Source organism: Adiantum capillus-veneris, chromosome 17 (assembly GCF_014529385.1).
Source record: "Adiantum capillus-veneris isolate H3 chromosome 17, ASM1452938v2, whole genome shotgun sequence".
Taxonomy (NCBI): Eukaryota; Viridiplantae; Streptophyta; class Polypodiopsida; order Polypodiales; family Pteridaceae; genus Adiantum; species Adiantum capillus-veneris.
In genome coordinates, this window is record NC_140947.1 from 148,135,621 (window position 1) to 148,156,051 (window position 20,431).

The following is a 20,431-nucleotide window of genomic DNA, read 5'->3' on the forward strand; positions in this document are numbered from 1 at the left end:
CCAGCTGGGATGAGCTTAACAAGTGTACCTGGAGCTACCAAGTGTCCAGTTTGCCTCTTTTGAATTAATTTCCTAGTACCCACCAACTTATAAGTGTAGTGACGGGCCTAAATGACTTTAAATTGAGCCTAGACACCCTTTTACTGCTCGGATTCTAGTGACGATTGGCCGGATCATCTCGTGGTGACCTGCCCTTCCCAACTGCAGGTGAAACTCTCGGCCGTCGGCTGTTTCACACTGGCCACACAATGTCTGGCCATTTATGACTTCAAAAAGACAATCCCAAGAATTAAATAAAAATAATCGGAAAGAAACCAACAACTAAGGTTAGCAGTTGCCACGCCCTCGTGACATACCCCCCTCTTGAAATCACAAACGTCCTCGATTGCATGCCATATATACATGCCATTGATGATCTTGTGTTGTTAGCACCCTTTTATCATCGCATGTACCCGCAAGAAAGGTCATAACACATAAATATGAATGACTTAATGAGACCTTCACTTTTGTCATTCCATCTATGATAGAAGTGAGCATAATATCTTTAACACTTGAAGAGCGATGCACACTTCTATTGCGTTGAATCCGTATGTACATTTGATGTGCTAGCTCTATCATTACCCCTCCTTTAAACACATTGGGTTGGGGCATACGTGGGCTGTAACCCAAAGGCCTCAAGGTAAAGTTGCAATACATTCGGTGACTCTAGCAATTCAGACTCTTTCATCCACTTTGCATCCATAGGTGGATAGTTCTTGAACTTCACCAAATACCGTCTTGCAACTTTTTTTTAACTTTTCTTTCTTTTGGCATGTGCTCCAAAATACTTGGATGAATCTTCAGCTTTCTCTTCTCTTTCAGACTCCTGGGAAGCTTCAGGGGTCGCTTTTGCAAAGGACCTCTTTACTGGTCTTTTCTTTGACATACCCCCTTTCGCGTTGCCCTAAAACCCACTGTCTTCTCCCTTCAACAAGGTATGACTAGTGTTGGCAACTTCCATAAGTTGAATAAGGGTAGCCACTTTGTTCTTTGTACAGTAATTTCTGAGCCCTTTAGGCAGCCCACAACAATACTTCTCAATCTGCTCTGTCAATGGCACAAACCTGTAGGAGGTTACTGAGAGCAACACTTTACAGAACTTCCGATTGTACTCCTTCAAGCTCTTGCAAGTAGCGGCAGTAAGTTGGTGCCAATTCGTCATGACATTGGCTTCAAATTCATTTGATAGCCATGCATTTGCAAACATTTTCTTGAAACCCTGATGAGGCTAGGACTGAAGTCGATGGCGATCATGGCTGAAAACGCTGGTGAGAAAACGCCAAGGCTGGATGGTGTTGTAGGTGTTGCTTGGTACTTCTACTGCCCTGGGACTTCTGCCTTCTCCAAGCGTCCAAAGTCTGCCTTCATAGGTGCATAAGGCTGGGTCGAGCAGCCTCCAAATCAGCCCCCACGACCACGGGAAAATGAAGAGTCACTTAATAAATAAATGCAAGCTAAGAGGCGATTCACACACGGAAATGCGGTACTGTGCAAGAGAGGGTATGCAAACTATGACCGGCCTGGACATGCACGTCCTGCTAGAGGATCACAAAGGTGCCAGGCTAGGTCCTAAGCTAAGACTGATGCTAGACTGTAGCAGAAGCTTGTCAACGTAGCGGAAGTGTAAGGTGCAACGGAATGAATGTTTGCGCTTTGCTCAAGATGAGTGCTCCGAACTGTGCTCAAGGTTCCTTTTGTTCTTATGGAAGGTAGAGCCTTCCGTTTTTAATGAGAGAATGTTATGATCACAACCAAAGTGAATGGACACTGTGCGTGCAAGTGTATGAGACTGAGAGATAGAGAGAGAAGAGAGATACGACACCAGAGACGTTGTAAAACCCTCCTCCGAAGGCCCCACTCTCGTCGGTGAGAGTGGTCTACTTATGATTGCAGAATCTGGTACAACGGTATGCATGAGACTGATGCAAGTCTAGGCTATGTCGACGATGACGACGGTGATGGCGACACCGACCTAAGGGCTGAAATCTGCAATCTTTTATCTACTGTCCAAAAACGCTATGGGCTGAAATCTGCTACAATCCAAAAACACTGATTTTGGGGCTGTTTCTATAGGTCTTTGTGGCTGAAAATCTGCAGGTTTAGGGCTGGAAACTGAGGTTCTTAAGGGAAGAAAGCTGATGGTCTTTCTGGGCTGAATCCTCATGAAAACACCAGGGCTGCAATCTGTCAAAAAAGCTAGGCTGATGGGAACAAAAACGCTAGGTATGCTGGTCTCTACTGGTGATCCTTGCTGATGCAAAACGCTAGGCAAGGCTTGATGCGGTGAAGATCTCCTTGATGAGAAAACGCTAGGGAGATGGGAGTTCTTGCTTGGAGGGGGAAACCGCCAAGGGGTCTTGTTGAGAAGTTGCCTGCTGAGCTTGGCTCCTGTTGCCTCTACTGCCGTTTAGTGCTAGTATAGGTTTGCTTATATACAAACTTACTCAATTTGCCCTACCTACTTTCCAACAAAAGTCACTTAAAAATAATAAGCAAAAAATGTCAAAAATAGGTAAAATAGGCTAAATGCAATGGAAAATTCCCCTGAAGGATTCTAATGGATTCTGATGGGAATGCTTATGATCATGCGGTGTGCAACCAGAGGATATGCATCTACATCAAGTGATTGGGCATGCATGGTCTACGAATAGACTCACAAAAGTGCCAGATCATTTCTAATCTAGACTGATTGGACTGACTGAACCCTTGTCGTGTTGTAGCTTGTCCACGGACACATAGGGTTGGATGTGTCACATGACATCCCCTCCTTTTCAAAGTGAGGTACTGGTACCGAACTGTATGGCGTCGAGGGAGATCGCCAATAACATCCGGAATCCTGGAAGGGACTCTTCGTTGGCCCACTCTAATGTGTGGCTCGTGCGATAATTGGAACTTCATAAAGGTATGCAACGCTTGCTTCTTTGGGACGCGCCGAAAGCAGCAGTTTTCTGTGGCTCCTTCGATGCTTCAACTTCGTCTAGAGTCATGCTTCTTTCTTCGTCAAGAATCTCCATGGCTGAAAATTCCTGAAACCACTTCCAACACAACAACAAGAACATACCTATTCTATGTAAAGTGAATGGAAAAACTCGTCTTCTTCAAAGACTGTGCAAGCAATGTAGATGAACCAATACACGGAGTGACAAACCGTTCATCAAACATATACAAACAATAAGATCGAATCTTTCTCTTATGATCTAGAGCAATCAACTGTGGCAATTCACAACGGAAATGCCCATGCTTGGTGCTCATACTTTCATGTGCTCGTACTACAACTGTGTCGTGCCAAGGAAGAGACATGGAATGTGACGTCCTTGAATGCATACTTTTCAGCTTTTCATGAACAATCCGTATACATTCGTGCTCATTCATGAGTGAAACGTGCTCAACGTACAATATGTCATGCCTGGGAAAAGGGATCACATAAAGACGCTGACTAAAATACAGGAAACGATCACGAATGAAACACTCGAACAATGTGTGTGTATCAATCATGCGAACACATAATACTTCCTGTGAGGGTTCTTTGGACCTAGGCTCGAAAGCCAAGATCGGTTCTTCCTGAATGATCTAATCGTCCTGTGGGGGTTCTTTGGACCTCGACTCGAAAGCCAAGATCGGTTCGTGATTGATCGAATCTACAACGAGGTTAGCTTTGCTAGAAAAAGCATCCACGAACACATCATCCTTGTGAACAATCACATCATCTTCATGCAAATCATCATGCTTGTGAGAAATCACATCTTGATCATGCAAATCATTGTCATTCAAATCATCATGCTCATCATTTTCAATCAACTCATCATGCTTCTCATAATCATGCAAATCCTGTGTGTCATCCTTTGGAGAAGAAGAGACTAAGAGAGTCTCCTTTTCCCGAATCTCTTGCATCTGGGCCTGAACTTGAGAAAAGAGTCGCAAGAACTCTTTTATGTGTTGGTCGCTCTTTTCTTTGATGGCTTTGTTCTCGCGATCAAATTCTGCTTGTCTTGCTTTGTTCTCGCGATCAAATTTGGCTTGCCTTTCTTTTTCTTCCAAGTCATACTGACGCTCTATGGCGTCCTTTCTTGCATCGTATTCACGATCTATGGCGGCCCATCTTTCTTCGTAGTCACGATCTACGGCTGCCCTTCTTTCTTCGTGTTCTAACTTCCTGTCCATAAACAACTGCGGCAACTCCTTCATAGGAGTTAGTGCAATCCTTGTCGTAGATGGAGAAGCGTCAGAAAAATTCTTCTGGTGGGGAAAATTCTTCTTCGCCTCTCTCATGCTCATCACCTCCGAGCGAAGTATCCATTCCGCTTTGAGTGATAACCATTCTGAAGTCGTGGGTTCTTATGGATTCTTGTGGTCTTGGGTTCTTAAGTTCACTAGGAACTTGGGTTCTTGCGGCCCTTGAGGTTCTTGAGGTTTTCTTTTGCTTGCAATCTGTGTTTGAGAAGGATCTTCTCTTCACCCGAGTTCTACTCTTTTCCGCGGGCGCACCCCTTGGCGGCCTTGCGCTCACACCAAGGTTGCTTTTTTCCACCTCACGTCGATTAGCCGGCTGCTAAGTGCACAGTCCGCTCTCAATGAGTGAAAAGAGACACAAGGGGAGGCTGGACAAGCCCTTCTTTCCTCAGATTCCTGTCACTCTTCAAAAACACGATTAGGAATCGACACGCCCAAGCGAACTTGGGTTCGTGCGACCTCAACAAGCAAAAAAAAATTATGTGATTCTTGTGGTTCTTTCCTTGAGTGATACAGAACACTGCCAAAGCTCTGATACCAATGTTAGGTACAGCGGAATGAATGTTTGCGCTTTTGCTCAAGATGAGTGCTCCGAACTGTGCTCAAGGTTTCTTTTGTTCTTATGGAAGGTAGAGCCTTCCGTTCTTAATGAGAGAATACTATGATCACAAACAAAGTGAATGGACATTGTGCATGCAAGTGTATGAGACTGAGAGATAGAGACAGAAGAGAGATACGACACCAGAGACGTTGTAAAACCCTCCTCCGAAGGCCCCACTCTTGTCGGTGAGAGTGGTCTACTTATGATTGCACAATCTGGTACAAACGGTATGCATGAGATTGATGCAACTCTAGGCTATGTCGACGATGACGACAGGAATGGCGACACCGACCTAAGGGCTGAAATCTACAATCTTTTATTTGCTGTCCAAAAACGCTATGGGCTGAAATCTGCTACAATCCAAAAACGCTGATTTTGGGGCTATTTCTATAGGTAAAGCTTTGTCGCTGAAAATCTGCAGGTTTAGGGCTAGAAACTGAGGTTCTTAAAGGCTGAAAATTGATGGTCTTTCTGGGCTGAATCTGCTATTCTTTAGGGGCTGAATCCTCATGAAAACGCCAGGGCTGCAATCTGTCAAAAACGCTAGGCTGATGGGAACAAAAACGCTAGGTATGCTGGTCTCTGTTGGTGATCCTTGCTGATGCAAAACGCTAGGCAAGGCTTGATGCAGTGAAGGTCTCCTTGATGAGAAAACGCTAGGGAGATGGGAGTTCTTGCTTGGAGGGGGAAACCGCCAAGGGGTCTTGTTGAGAAGTTGCCTGCTGAGCTTGGCTCCTGTTGCCTCTTCTGCCGTTTAGTGCTAGTCTAGGTTTGCTTATATACAAACTTACTCAATTTGCCCTACCTACTTTCCAACAAAAGTCACTTAAAAATAATAAGTGAAAATGTCAAAAATAGGTAAAATAGGCTAAATGCACTGGAAAATTCCCCTGAAGGATTCTGATGGATTATGATGGGAATGCCTATGATCATGCGGTGTGCGAACAGAGGATATGCATCTACACTAAGTGATTGGGCATGCACGGTCTACGAATAGACTCACAAAAGTGCAAAATCACTTCTAATCTAGATTGATTGGACTGACTGAACCCTTGTCGTGTTGTAGCTTGTCCACAGACACATAGAGTTGGATGTGTCACATGACAGTGAGTGAAGTGCGCACGTGACAGTTGGTGGGAACTCTTCTTTAATAAACTGCCCCACTCGGCGAGGTTATGTAAGTTGGTGGGAACTCCTGCTTCTTCTTCAACAGCTTCTAGGGTTTAGGCCCCTCAGCCGAGATCTGCAAGTCATGTTACGAGACTGGGCACCCTCCTGTTGTAGTCGTTAACTGCAATTGGGATAGCTGGGCGTAATGGTTAATTATGTGCTGTCTATTTATTTTACTAATTGAGTTGATGATGATTTTGTAGAGTGGAATGCGGGGAGTTGATGAAGAGGCGACGACAATTATTCTTGGCCATTTTATAGTTGCACAGTATCTTAGAATCTCATTTCAATAAGCCACTATGGCTCTGTAAATATTTGTAGTGGGAACTCCCCTTATGGGTCATGCAAGAACTAATGAGCTTCACTCATTTACAAAAGTGAAGGCTCAGGTCTTCGATGGCTTGACAGATCTTTGGTGACTTGACAAGTCAACCGTGTGTGACATCCCCCATTCTTGAAAGAAGTAATCATCCGCGATTACAGTATATCTGCAAAACAACTCAAAAGAAATTTCCTGAGGGTCATTCTAAGGGACAGTCCAAGGGACAATCAGTTTTCTCATTCCAGATCGAAGCTCTTGATATTCCGGCTTAGCAAAATTAGCCATCACACCCAGACCACGTTGATCTATAACAAGTGTCTTGATGCGCTAAAATTACATACCCAGGCAATCTCACCCATGAGGAATATTTGGTGGTTGGCACATCACAATGCAACACAAATGCTCGCATATGCATTAGCTCGTCCTTCTGCATCACGATAATGGTACGCTTCCGAGTTCATGATGTGGAAACGGCTTTTCCATGGTATCCTTGTGTGGTCACTGGAAGCGCATCGATGAGAGGTACCACCTTCTCGGTCCGACCGGTGGCTAACTTGGCTTCAATTTCTCATCCCTCTGCATCATAATAAAAGTCCATCTGCTTCAAGAATTCTGGATGGATGAAGTTCTATGTAGCTCCGAAGTCAAAGAAGATTAGGGCTTTTAAGCCGTTGAATTTGCCATAAGCTTTGCACAATTCGTTTATACTCTCAAGGTTTATGCCATAAATATCAAGTACTACTCCAATAGCGGGTCTAGCTCTCTTAGCCGGAGGTGGTCCTTGGGATCTTTTAGCCATTGGAGCGAAAGGTTGCTCTGAAGACGTCGAGGCTGGTTGGAGACATGTATTGAATGTATGCCCTATTTGAAAACATTCGAAACATCAACCTTCTTGTAACACTGCTCGTTGACGCTGTGTAAGACGAGGCCTTTGAGGTTGGGTTTCACGAGACTCCCAAGGATTTGTTCGTTGTTGCCGGAATTCTGGTTAGTGACTGGAGTTACTTCTCTGGTAAACTCCAACTTTCCTTTCATCAATTTGTAGCCGACCGTGGCATGGTCCATAAGCTCTTGCATGGTTGAGACTTGCTTGGACAAACAATAGCCTTGTAATGGTGATGGCAATCCAATGGTGTGCCGCTCGCACTGGTCCTCCAAGGGAATGAACTTAAAGGACACTGGAAGGTAGACGTCGAAAAGCCTTTGGTTGTAGTCGTCCATGGTCTCTATGGCAAGCATTTTAAGTTGCCCCATTTTGACAAGATATGGAATTCAAAGAGAGAAGTCATGTAACTGCATGCAAATATTGTCTTGAAAGCTTGCCAGGTCCATGGAGCATGCGGTTGCGTTGCAATTGAGCTCCACCACTACATAGCATTATCTTTAAGAAATACACTGCTCAAGAAATCATGGATTCTTCTGAATAGTTCCTCGAAGCATAGAGTGGCTAAGGGTGGAGTGGCTAGTAAGTCCGGGACAGGGATACGAATATTCTTTGATAGCTTGCTCTGTCTGCTCTTGAAGGACCGATATGCTTTGAGAAAAGCACACGCCTAAAGCTCTAATACCACTGTAACGAGACGCGCACCACGTGCCAACACAAAAGACCAGACGAGACGACTTTGAGTACTTCAAATAACAACTGAACTGAGAGTGTACGACACACGAGATGGGGTGCTAGGTGCAGCGGAATGATGTTTGCGCTTTGCTCAAGATGAGTGCTCCGAACTGTACTCAAGGTTCCTTTTGTTCTTATGGAAGGGATAGCCTTCCGTTCTTAATGAGAGAATGCTATGATCACAAACAAAGTGAATGGTCACTGTGTGTGAAAGTGTATGAGACTGAGAGGGAGAGAGAGAGAAGAGAGATATGACACCAGAGTAGTAAAACCCTCCTCCGAAGGCCCCACTCTCGTCGGCGAGAGTGGTCTACTTACGATTGCACAATCTGGTACAAATGGAATGCATGGGACTGATGCAAGTCTAGGCTATGTTGACGACGACAACGGGGATGACGAGGTCGACACTAGGGCTGAAATCTGCAATCTTTCTAATGCTGTCCAAAAACGCTATGGGCTGGAATCTGCGACTAGTCCAAAAATGCTGTTTTGGGGGCTGTTTTCGGTGGTCGCTGAAATTCTGCAGGTTTAGGGCTGAAAACTGAGGTCTTTCCGGGCTGAATCTGCTACTCCTTTTAGGGCTGATCTTGATGGTTTTCCTACTGCTGAAATCGATGCATGCTGTGGCTGAAAACGCTACAATCTGCAAACGCTGTGACAATCCAAAAATGCTAGACTGATTTGTTTTCCAAAAACGCTAGCTCTTGTGGGATGCTGCGGGAGGATCTGATGCAAAAACGCCAAGGATGAGGCTTGCTGGCGGTTGTGTAGATGCTGAAAACGCTAGACAATGGCTGATGCAGAAAACGCTAGCATGGGGGGGAATCTACTGCTTGAGGGAAGGTCCACCAAGGGGTCTTGCTGAGAAGTTGCCTACTGAGCTTGGCTCCTGTTGCCTCTTCTACCATTTAGTGCTAGTCTAGGTTTGCTTATATACAACTTACTCAATTTACCCTACCTACTTTCCAACAAAAGTCACTTAAAAATAATAAGTGAAAAATGTCAAAAATAGGTAAAATAGGCTAAATGCACTGAAAAATTCCCCTGACTGATTCTAATGGATTCTGATGGGAATGCTTATGATCATGCTATGTGCAACCAAAGGATATGCATCTACACTAAGTGACTGGGCATGCACGGTCTACGAATAGACTCACAAAAGTGCCAGATCAATTAAAATCTAGACTGATTGGACTGACTGAACCTTTGTCATGCTATAGCTTGTCCACGGACACAGAGTTGGATGTGTCACGTAACATCCCCTCCTTTTCAAAGTGAGGTATTGGTACCGAATTGTATGGCGTCGAGGGAGATCGCCAATAGCATCCGGAATCCTAAAAGGGACTCTTCGCCGGCCCACTTTGATATGTGGGTCGCGCGGTACTTGAACTTCATAAAGGTCCGCAACGCTTGCTTCTTTGGGCCGCACCGAAGGCGACACAAAGTCTTTTATGGCTCCTTCAATGCTTCAACTCCGTCTAGAGTCATGCTTCTTTCTTCTTCAAGAATCTCCATGGCTGAAAATTCCTGAAACCATTTCCAACACAAAACCATGAACATACCATTCTATGTAAAGTGAATGAAAAAAATCTTATATTCGCTAAAGACTGTGTATGCAATGTAGATGAACATAGAGACGGAGTGATAAACCGTTCACCACGCATATGCAAACAATGAGATCGAATCTTTCTCTTTTGATCTAGAGCAATCAACTGTGGCAATTCACAATGGAAATGCCCATGCTTAGTGCTCATACTTTTATGTGCTCTTTCTACAAATGTGTCATGCCAAGGAAGAGACATGGAATGTGACTTCCTTGAATGCATACTTTTCAGCTTCTCATGAAAAATCCGCATTCATTTGTGCTCATTCATGAGTGAAACATACTCAAAGTACAATATGTCATGCCTAGGAAAAGGGATCACATAAAGACGCTGATTAAAATACAGGAAACGATCACAAATGAAACACTCGAACAATCCGTGCGTATCAATCATGCGAACACATAATACTTCCTGTGAGGGTTCTTGAATCTTTGGACCTAGGCTCGAGAGCCAAGATCGGTTCTTCCTGAAGGGGTTCTTTCTGAGGGGGTTCTTTAGACCTCGACTCGAAAGCCAAGATCGGTTCTTCGTGACTGATAGAACCTACAACGAGATTAGCTTCGCTAGAAAAAGCATCCACTAACACATCATCCTTGTGAACAATCACATCATCTTCATGCAAATCATCATGCTTGTGAGAAATCACATCTTGATCATGCAAATCATCATGCTTGTCATTGTCATCCAAATCATCATGCTCAATCATTATCATTCAAATCATCATGCAAATCATCATCATGCTTCTCATAATCATGCAAATCCTGTGTGTCATGCTTTGGAGAAGAAGAGACTGAGAGAGTCTCATTTTCCCGAATCTCTCGCATCTGTGCCTGCATTTGAGAAAAGAGTCGCAACATCTCTTTCATTCTTGCTTTGGTCTCGCGATCAAATCTTGCTTGACGTTCTTTTTCTTCCAAGTCGTACTGACGATCTATGGCTGCCATTTCTTCTACGTAGGCCTTTCTTTCTGCTTCTCTTTGTTGGTCCAACTCCTCCATAGGAGTTAGCGCAATCCTTGACGTAGATGGGGAAGGGGGAGGGTCCGAAAAACCTCATGGTGGGGAAAATTCTTCTTCGCCTCTCTCATCTCATCACCTCCAAGCGAAGTATCCATTCCGCTTCGAGTGATGACCATTCTAAAGTCGTTGGTTCTTGTGGTCTTGGGTTCTTAAGTTCACGAGGAACTTGGGTTCTTGGGGGTCTTGGTTCTTGAGGTTTTCTTTCGCTTGTAAACCGCGTTTGAGAAGGATCTTCTCTTCACCCGCGTTCTACTCCTTTCTGCGGACACACCCCTTGGCGGCCTTGCGCTCACACCAAGTTTTCTTTTTTCCACCTCACGTCAATTGGCTGGCCGCTAAGTGCACGGTCCGCTCTCAATGAGTGAAAAGAGACACAAGGGGAGGCTGGACAAGCCCTTCTTTCCTGAGATTCTTGTCACTCTTTAAAAACACAATTAGGAATCGACACGCCCAAGCGAACTTGGGTTCGTGCGACCTCAACAAGCAAAAAAAAACTTGTGATTCTTGTGGTTCTTTCCTTGAGTGATACAGAACATTGCCAAAGCTTTGATACCAATGTTAGGTACAGCGGAATGAATGTTTGCGCTTTGCTCAAGATGAGTGCTCCGAACTGTGCTCAAGGTTCCTTTTGTTCTTATGGCAGGGAGAGCCTTCCGTTCTTAATGAGAGAATGCTATGATCACAAACAAAGTGAATGGACACTGTGTGTGAAAGTGTATGAGACTGAGAGATAGAGAGAGAAGAGAGATACGACACCACAGACATAGTAAAACCCTCCTCCGAAGGCCCCACTCTCGTCGGCGAGAGTGGACTACTTATGATTGCACAATCTGGTACAAATGGAATGCATGGGACTGATGCAAGTCTAGGCTATGTTGACGACGACGACGGGGATGACGAGGCTGACGCTAGGGTTGAAATCTACAATCTTTCTACTGCTGTCCAAAAACGCTATGGGCTGAAATCTGCGACTAGTCCAAAAACGCTGATTTAGGGGCTGTTTTCGGTGGGTCTTTGTCGCTGAAATTCTGCAGGTTTAGGGCTGAAAACTGAGATTCATTAAGGCTGAAAACTGAGGTCTTTCCGACTGAATCTGCTACTCCTTTTAGAGCTGATCTTGATGGTTTTCCTACTGCTGAAATCGATGCATGTTGTGGCTGAAAACGCTGCAATCTGCAAACGCTGTGGCAATCCAAAAAAGCTAGACTGATGTGTTTTCCAAAAATGCTAGCTCCTGTGGGATGCTGCGGGAGGATCTGATGCAAAAACACCAAGGCTGAGGCTTGCTGGCGGTTGTGCAGATGCTGAAAACGCTAGACAATGGCTGATGCTCAAAACGATAGCATGGGGGGAATCTGCTGCTTGGAGGGAAGGTCCACCAAGGGGTCTTGCTGAGAAGTTGTCTGCTGAGCTTGGCTCATGTTGCCTCTTCTGCCATTTAGTGCTAGTCTAGATTTGCTTATATACAAACTTACTCAATTTGCCCTACCTACTTTCCAACAAAAGTCACTTAAAAATAATAAGTGAAAAATGTCAAAAATAGGTAAAATAGGCTAAATGCACTGGAAAATTCCACTGAGTGATTCTGATGGATTCTTATGGGAATGCTTATGATCGTGTTGTGTGCAACCACAGGATATGCATCTACACTAAGTGACTGGGCATGCACGGTCTACGAATAGACTCACAAAAGTGCCAGATTACTTCTAAATCTAAACTGACTGGACTGACTGAACCCTTGTCATGTTGTAGCTTGTCCACGGACACATAGGGTTGGATGTGTCACGTGACACGGGGAGTGGTTGTGTTCCACCCCAAGAGAGCACTGGCCCCAAACCCTCGTGCCCCTTTTAGTATTTCTTTATGTTGCTACAACACAACACAAGCCGGTACTCTGTCCTTTGCACTCATAGGCAAAAACGTGCCAGAGAATGAGCTCATGGCATATATTTAAAGGCCCTTGACCTTGGAAAAGCAGTACATGAAAATCATCTGGTCTAAAAGCACCCAGGCTCCCAAAAGCTAGCGCTGGGAAGTTGTCCATACAATCTACTACATCAGCAGCAATCAAGGCAGAATGCAAAAATCCGTACAATGACACGTCAACAATCAGCGCAGAATGCGGAAATCCGTATAGTCTGTCGGCGTGAATTGCGAAATCTGTCCATACAACCTTTTCGTCATCTCCTTTACGTTGAATACCTTTGAGTGTGTGTTGGCTTATTTATTTTAATGTTTTTAAAGTACTAGGGACTTGGGCCCCATCGGACGGGGTCCCATAAGTTGGTGGAAACTCTTCTTTGATAAATTGCCCCACTCGACGCGGTTATGTAAGTTGAAGGAAACTCCTTTTTCTTCTTCTCCAGCTTCTAGGGTTTAGGCTCCTCGGTCGAGATCTGCAAGTCGGCTAAAGTCTTCAGTGGCTTGATACGTCAAGAGTCTGTGACATCCCCTTGAGCATCATTGATCCCTCTATTTAATTTTACTCCCCCCTTTACATGTATGTTTATCTTATCCTAATCCCTAGATTTTTTCCCTTAGCTATGTTTCCTCGGAAGATCTTGAGGTGTTTTTTCACCTACGGTTGTAACTTGTTATTTGGCTTCAGTCTTGTTTTGTAACTAAGCAATTTTTTCTTTATGTAAATATCAAGGGTACTCTCCGAGAGAGAGAGAGAGAGAGAGAGAGAGAGTTCTATTATCGTCCTCGGAGGTCAAATATGACCAATGGGACCAAATGAACATGTCACGTGGTGTGAGTGGAGGTCATAAGTGACTCGATGCTCAAAAATGGCTGAAATGAGCGTCGCAATAGAGAGTTCATATCGTGGTAGGGAGAGGCAGGTATGTAGGAAAAACTCATGGCTGAATATATGGGGAAAAGAGGACCTAATGTGTTCAAAAGCTGAGCACTCAAGTAGTGTGTGGTACTCACTCTCTCGCAGTTGACGAGGGTATAAGGTGCAAAGTCAATGAGACTCCTCGCCAGTGCCATAACGTCCTATCTCACAGCGTAGAGAATGGGAGCTAAGACGAATGGAGGCAATGGTGCGGATCGTACTCAACGGGATGGGCTCAAGGATGTAGGGATGGGTTCGGTTACCTCGTTCAGAGAAAAAGAGAGATTTGTAGTTTGCGACAATATGTGTGGTGTAATGACTGAAGCAAGAACCTTCGAATTTCTCCCAAGCCGTGATACATTAGCGTTGTAAGAAGGCCTCATTAACTTGGGAGTCGATCGACACATCCTTGACCAAGTGACATGCATCCCATCTTCCAAACCATTCCTTGATGTCAAGCATCCACCCCGAACTTAATATTTTGCTCTTGCATGTCTTTTGGACCTTTCAACTTGCTTCATACGCAATTCTAGGAAGTCGATACAAAGGGCTACGTTGTGTCCTAAGCATGTACTCCACAACCCTTTGCATGCCCAAGACCTCAATGGGAAGCGATCCGGACTCAAGAAGTAAGAGCATGTAGGGTGTTTGTATCTTGACTTGGAGAAAGTTGGTGAGAAAATGCTTTTGGACATTCTCAAACTCTTTCCAAGTAGACTTCCCGATGCTACCACCCCACACCTCCACTTCATAAAGAAACACCAATGTCACCAATGTGTAAAAGAGGTACTTCTTAAGAGCCCAACACTTGATCTCTCCAGCATTGCACATGTTCTCAAATGCATAATAAGCCCTCTTTCCGGCTTCCAAGCGACACATCGCGCAATCCTTTTATTTATGATTGGATGGAACCTCAAGGCCAAGGTACTTGAAGCTATCTACCACTTCAAGTTGCTCATTGTTGTATACAATACATGGATTTTCGTCATTGAGGGTCTTTATAAGCATAACCTTGGTTTTGGATATATTCACAATCAGCCCGCTATATAGACAAAAGCGTTCCAAGACACTCATAAGCTTTTGTGCATCTTCTAATGTATGTGCCAAGAGCACTACATCATCGACATAAAGCAAAAGCATGATCACCGCATTTCCAACCTTAACCTCTTCTATGTCTTCTTGTTGTATAAAATCAAGAACCATGCATTCCAATTTATCAATGAGTAGCCCAAAGAGAGTTGGGGAAAGTGGACAGCCTTGTTTGACACCAATGGTGATTGCAAAAAATTTTGAAATTCCATCTCCCATACGTAGTCGACATATCACTTTTTGGTAGATGCGAAAGACTGCATGCATAAATTCTCTCGACACTTGAAGGCTTTGCATACATCTCCAAAGATTTCCTCGCGGTGCCATGTCAAAAGCTTTCTTGGAATCCATAAAGCAAAAATACAACTTTTTTTCTTTCAATCGAGACGCTTCTATAAGAACTCGAAGAGTGACAAAGTGATCAATAGTGCTATGATGCTTTCGAAAACCTGCTTGGCCAAGCGCACGTTTGTCATTCTTTCCAGCCCATTCACTTATCTTCATCTCCATGATACATCCAAATAGCTTTGCCATCAAAGAACCAACCATTATAGTGCGATAGTTGTTCACATTGTTTACATCTCCTCCTTTGTGCAAAGGTTTGATCCAATTTGCACTCCAATCATCAGGCATGCCATACTGAAGTGCAAGGCTAAACATATCGCGTATCCAATATCTTGTTCTCTTGCTTGTCCATTTAATCATTTCAGCCTTGATACCTTAAAGGTCCCCTGCCTTGCGAGTAGCAAGTTTCTCAAGCGCGCGGCTTACATCCTCAATGGTAAAGGAAGGAGGCATAAACGCAAGGAAGCTACAACCACTCCATCTTATCAACATTGGGTTGCTCATAGAGGTTCTTGCAATGCGTATACATATCCTCAAGAGTCAAGTCACCAAAACTCTCAACACGCTTGCCTTTTAGATTTTGCCAAAACTTGCCACATGCATTCCATGTCAAGCCATTTCTTCTCGGTGCTACTCTTCTTAGACCTTTTGCAAGACATGTTTCACCGAAAAGCATTCCTTCGCATAAGAGAAAATTACTTCTTTGAAAACTTTCCACTTGCATTCTAATGTTGGACTCTCTTTATGCTCTGTCATGCTTAACATTTGGTCCACCATATCAACATATATAAGTGCTCGTTTGAAGTCTAGACGTAGGTACAAATGATTCACATCATAATTGGAGGCTACATTCTCGGGTCTTTTACCACACTTGAGGTCAATACATAATATCTTGTGATCCAATTCCGGATTTCATTCACCAAGTATAAAGCATTCTAGAGTGGCTTCCGAAAACAACATATAGTCAATCACACTATCACCATTGTGATTTCTACATGTAAAGTCATTGGTGCCTTGCCATAGAGATACAACATTTACAATGAGCATTCCGATACTATTGCACATATGTAAAAGTGATTTTCCATAGTGATTTAATTCTTTTGCATCATTAGAACTTCGATTATACATGTATGAGTCATCCATTCTTCTTGAGACATGCGGCATGTCGACTTGTGTGTCGTGTTGTAACGTATTTATGCGAGCATTCATGTCTCCAAAGACAATGACTTCACCTTGGTCCTTGTAATGAGCAATGTCTTCCTCTAGTTCAACAAAGGGCTGATCTCTATCCATATCCAAGCGAGCATAAAAGTTGAAGTCATAGTGAGGAATGTAGCAACCAGCCATAAACATGACTTGACCATTTGGTGGCTGATTTTCAGCCATAAGTAACGTTTATGTTTATCTTCTTTGACAATGAACACATTTTTCAAACCTTTTTTGGTCATACATGCTATGCCTCCTTTGCCTCTACATTGCTTTGCATTTTTGGCCCACATCAAAGAATATACATCGTATTTGTCAAAATCCAAGAATTCACTGTGCATCATGCTCCCATGTTTCAACAAGAAGTATCATATCGGAGTCATTAGTAAGGTCATTAATGCCAATTCCCCCATTCTATAGATACCCGTTATAATTCCAAAAGCTTATTCGCAAGCGTGAGTTGGTCTCATAGATCATGTGTCCCTATTTGTTGGGTGGACTTGCATCCTCCTCAAGTGACTTTTTTTCTTAAGATCACACCTTCACCTTCTTGCTTCTTTCCTCGTATGCTTTGCGACGTACATTTTGTTGCATAAGAGTACGATCCTTATATACATTACAACTCGTTCCTTTGAGATAGATCCAACTATTGTCAAGGATGATCTTTCTCTTTACCTCATCAGCCATGGTACATACAATAGGTCTTTCTCTCGAGCGAGGGACTCCTTGTTTTCCAACTCGATGTGCACCATAAGCCATGATTCCAAACATGCAAAAGTATGTAGCAAAAAACTCTTCAATAGCAACCGCATACTTTCCTCCTTGATTCCACGAATGACAATGTTCTTTGAGTGTTTTTGCCGTTCTTGCAATTCTTGAGTGTCACGTTCTCTACATTCTTTGCTTGGACAACGTCTTACATGATAGGAGATGTAGAAACCACATTATGCTTACATATATCAACCCATGATTTGGATACATTTTTCATCTCACATACATCGTGTCATATTGTATCTATTGTTTCCTCTTTCAATACATGATCACTCTCAACTTTACTCAAGCGCTCTTTCAATACATTCATGTCAACAAGAGAGCGCTTACATTCTTGAACTTCATTCTCAAGATGTATCAAGCGTGTTGTTTGCATTTTAAGAATCTTTTTGAGGTACTCATTCTCCACAACAAGAACTCTTAAAGTACCATTCTCCATTGCAAGTGTGTGTAGCTCTTCACCTTGCTTGTTGACGATTTTTTGTAATGAGACCAAGTAAGCCATGATCATTGCTTCTGTTGTTGTAGACGATGTGGTTGGATTAGCATCCAGATTCCTTGGAGATTTTGCATCATTCTCCATAACGAGTGTGGATTTTTCACCCTTGCGAGATTTGTCCGACATTGCTTTCAAGTTAGCAACAAAAATACAAAGTTTTGACAGTTTTTCCAATTCTGAGATGTTACAACAAAGTCTTTCATTGCTCAAAAAAAAAAGTCTTTACATCAATGTGTAGAGGGCTTCGTACTCTTCGATTGAGACTATAGATCACCTAAATTATAGTTCAAATGAAAGAGTTATGATCAAAAGAGTGAACTGCTATCTACTAGGTCAAAATACGGCTGAGAGAGAGAGAGAGAGAGAGAGAGAGAGAGAGAGAGAGAGAGAGAGAGCATTGGTCAAGAAGAAGAGAAGAGAATTCTGTAACATTAAAGGAGGCTGGAGCAATGCCACAAGATCTATTCAGACAAGTTCTACTTCAAGCAAAAAGAACAATCTTCCACACCACATCCATTTCTAGCACACATCGACCTTAAGTACAAAGTATTCCCTTCATTTCACAATGGAAAAGGCTTTAACGTGCCACACAAAAACAATCCTACATCTACCTATGTTCATAAAGAGCTAAATTATAGCAATGCAGCCTACATGCTTATGGTCTTATATGGATAAAAGATTTATCTCAACTCCTCTTTTTCGCATCAAGTCTCTGTGAGATTATACCGGCTTCAATATCCTCATTTGACAATATATGTGGACTAAGCATTTCTATATCCCCTAAGATTATGCCGGCTTCTATATCCTCATTTGACAATATATGTGGACTAAGGACTTCTATATCCTCATTCAACAATATGTATGGGCTAAGGACTGGCAGTATCAAAACTAAAATGCCAGTAATGGTGCTAGGATTCTGTTTAGACAAGGAGCAATTGCCTGCTTTTTTACTTCTTAACAAGGATAAGGTGGAGAAGGGGTTCAACTTCTCATCTGCTCGGTGGAGGAGGCCAATGTAAAGGAATTCAGTAGCCTCAGCACGAAGCTGCGCAATTGCCTGCTTTTCTACTTCTTAACACGGAAAAGGTGGAGAAGGGGTTCACCTTCTCATCTGCTCGGTGGAGGAGGCCAATGTAAAGGTATTCAGCAGCCTCGGCGCGAAGCTGCGCGACTTCTCGTTCAACCTGTTTGCGAAGAGCAACACATCGGGCGAGCGTCTGTCCAAGTAGGCTTCTCCTGCATACACGTTGCAAGACGCTCGCACCTCCCACATACATATTACGTACATAATGCAAGCGCGCACAACGTAAGCATTACCACTGTGCCGCTGGGAAATCATGGCGGTGCCCCCACCGCAAAAACAGAGATTTCGTCAGTCTTAAGCGCTGTGTGCTGCTCCCGCAGCGGGTCGCACATCTCTTCATCAATGCAGGACTTGGCACGATGAGAAGTCCCTTTGAATCATTAAGGAACTTTTATTTTTGCGTTTTAACTTGGGGTGTAAAAAAGAAAAACATTCATTGGTGGATAAGTTACAACTACGGGACTTGCAGTCTTGCAGGGGCCGAGAACCTAGGAGCTGCTCAAATATAGTTATTTTTGCAGCGTCTATTGCAAAGCGCGCTGGAACTTTAGCCCATTTTTGCAAACGTTATGGGGGTTAGAGTGCTTCAACAAGCCCCTGTAACCATTGCATACACACCACGACACATAACCATTGCACACACACCCCGAGACCATAACCTTTACTAGCCCGAACCCCCATAGCCCCTGCAACTATTGGGCGGGATGGGGCTCCTAGTGGTCACTCATTGAGGCAAAACGCTATCAAGAAAATGGTAAAGCATCGTGATCTTGAGAGTCAAAGAGAGAGAGAGAGAGAGAGAGAGAGAGATGGAGAGTAACTTATAGCAGCCTTCTAATTATTATACTCCTCTTGCGTCCATAATGCAATGTTACCATGATGTGTCATACTAGGTTCCCCCCCACACGGAGGAAGGTAATCGTAATAAGAGAGGGATGGGACTGATGTGACGTGCCTTGTCTCACACGCGTGCATCTGGGTTGGGGGTAATACCTTTGTTTTGCAAGGTGCAGTTAGTGGAGGAGGCAAGGGGTAACTCAAAACAGTTATCGCCCTTCGTGTGGAGGTCTTTAAGGTCCAATCACCTCGTGTTACGCACACGTGCACACACGTCCTACCCTACCTACACCTATGGATACGTCTCTTGCTCCCCCAGCAGCTCAAACCCAAACATTCCTGAGTTTATCTTACAAGATTCCTTCTCTTGTGGTCTATGGCGAGCCTTTGACAAGGTACATTTTTTTTTCATGAGGGATGGGAACAGAGTGAGCTTTAGAGAGAGCTTTTTTTGAGACTTTCTGTCAAATGTTATTTACAGTGAAAATGCTTCCTTAAGAGCCTACTGGAGAGATCTTTTAGGAGGGATCTTTTTTCATTGTTTTTTTATTTCAAGAGAGCCTCAAATGGTACAATAATTAGCTTTGGTTGACAAATTAATCTCTCTCTCTCTCTCTCTCTCTCTCTCTCTCTCTCTCTCTCTCTCTCTCTCTCTCTCAATATATATATATATAAATATATATCCGGAAAATTTGTCGACCATTGTCTCTACAACCTCTCAACATAATGCCCTCTATGTTTGGTAAATAAGATTTTCTTTAGTCAACACCATTTAGTTAAAAAACAATCAAATACAAGCCACCATCATGTACGCGAAATAATTTTTTAAAATTTCTCAAAAAAGAATTACAATGTTAAAAAAAAGTTTCCTGGGGGCCAAGAGATTCTTGGGATACAATTAGTACACTTCACTCTTTACTCAAGTGGTACGACAACAATTGAACAGTCGAAGTAGATCCTCATGTGTTAGCTTGCTCTAATGGATAAACATATTTTGGTTCGCATCTAAGCCAAAGTAGCAAAGAAAGATAAAGTAAATATTCTTGCAAGTCATGTATGGTTTTCTCTATGCTACTCGCTCTGCAAAGTCTCCACATGTACACATCGGGCTACCGATATGAATCTCATACCTCTCGCCTTCAAACCTATGAGCTAGTT

At 43.4% G+C, this 20,431-nt stretch overlaps 1 protein-coding gene across 1 annotated transcript in view; it reads right to left on the reverse strand.

The window, feature by feature from the left end:
* LOC147438299 (uncharacterized) overlaps positions 1–18,801 on the reverse strand; it is a 55,658-nt gene extending 36,857 nt beyond the window's left edge. The window contains exons 1-2 of the mRNA XM_086487588.1: positions 18,670–18,801; positions 18,456–18,588 (exon numbers count right to left, since the gene is read on the reverse strand). Of these exons, the coding sequence (XP_086343714.1) occupies positions 18,456–18,588; positions 18,670–18,776 (240 nt within the window). The 5' untranslated portion in view covers positions 18,777–18,801. The remainder of the gene's footprint in view (positions 1–18,455; positions 18,589–18,669) is intronic.
* Positions 18,802–20,431: the final 1,630 nt, after the last annotated feature.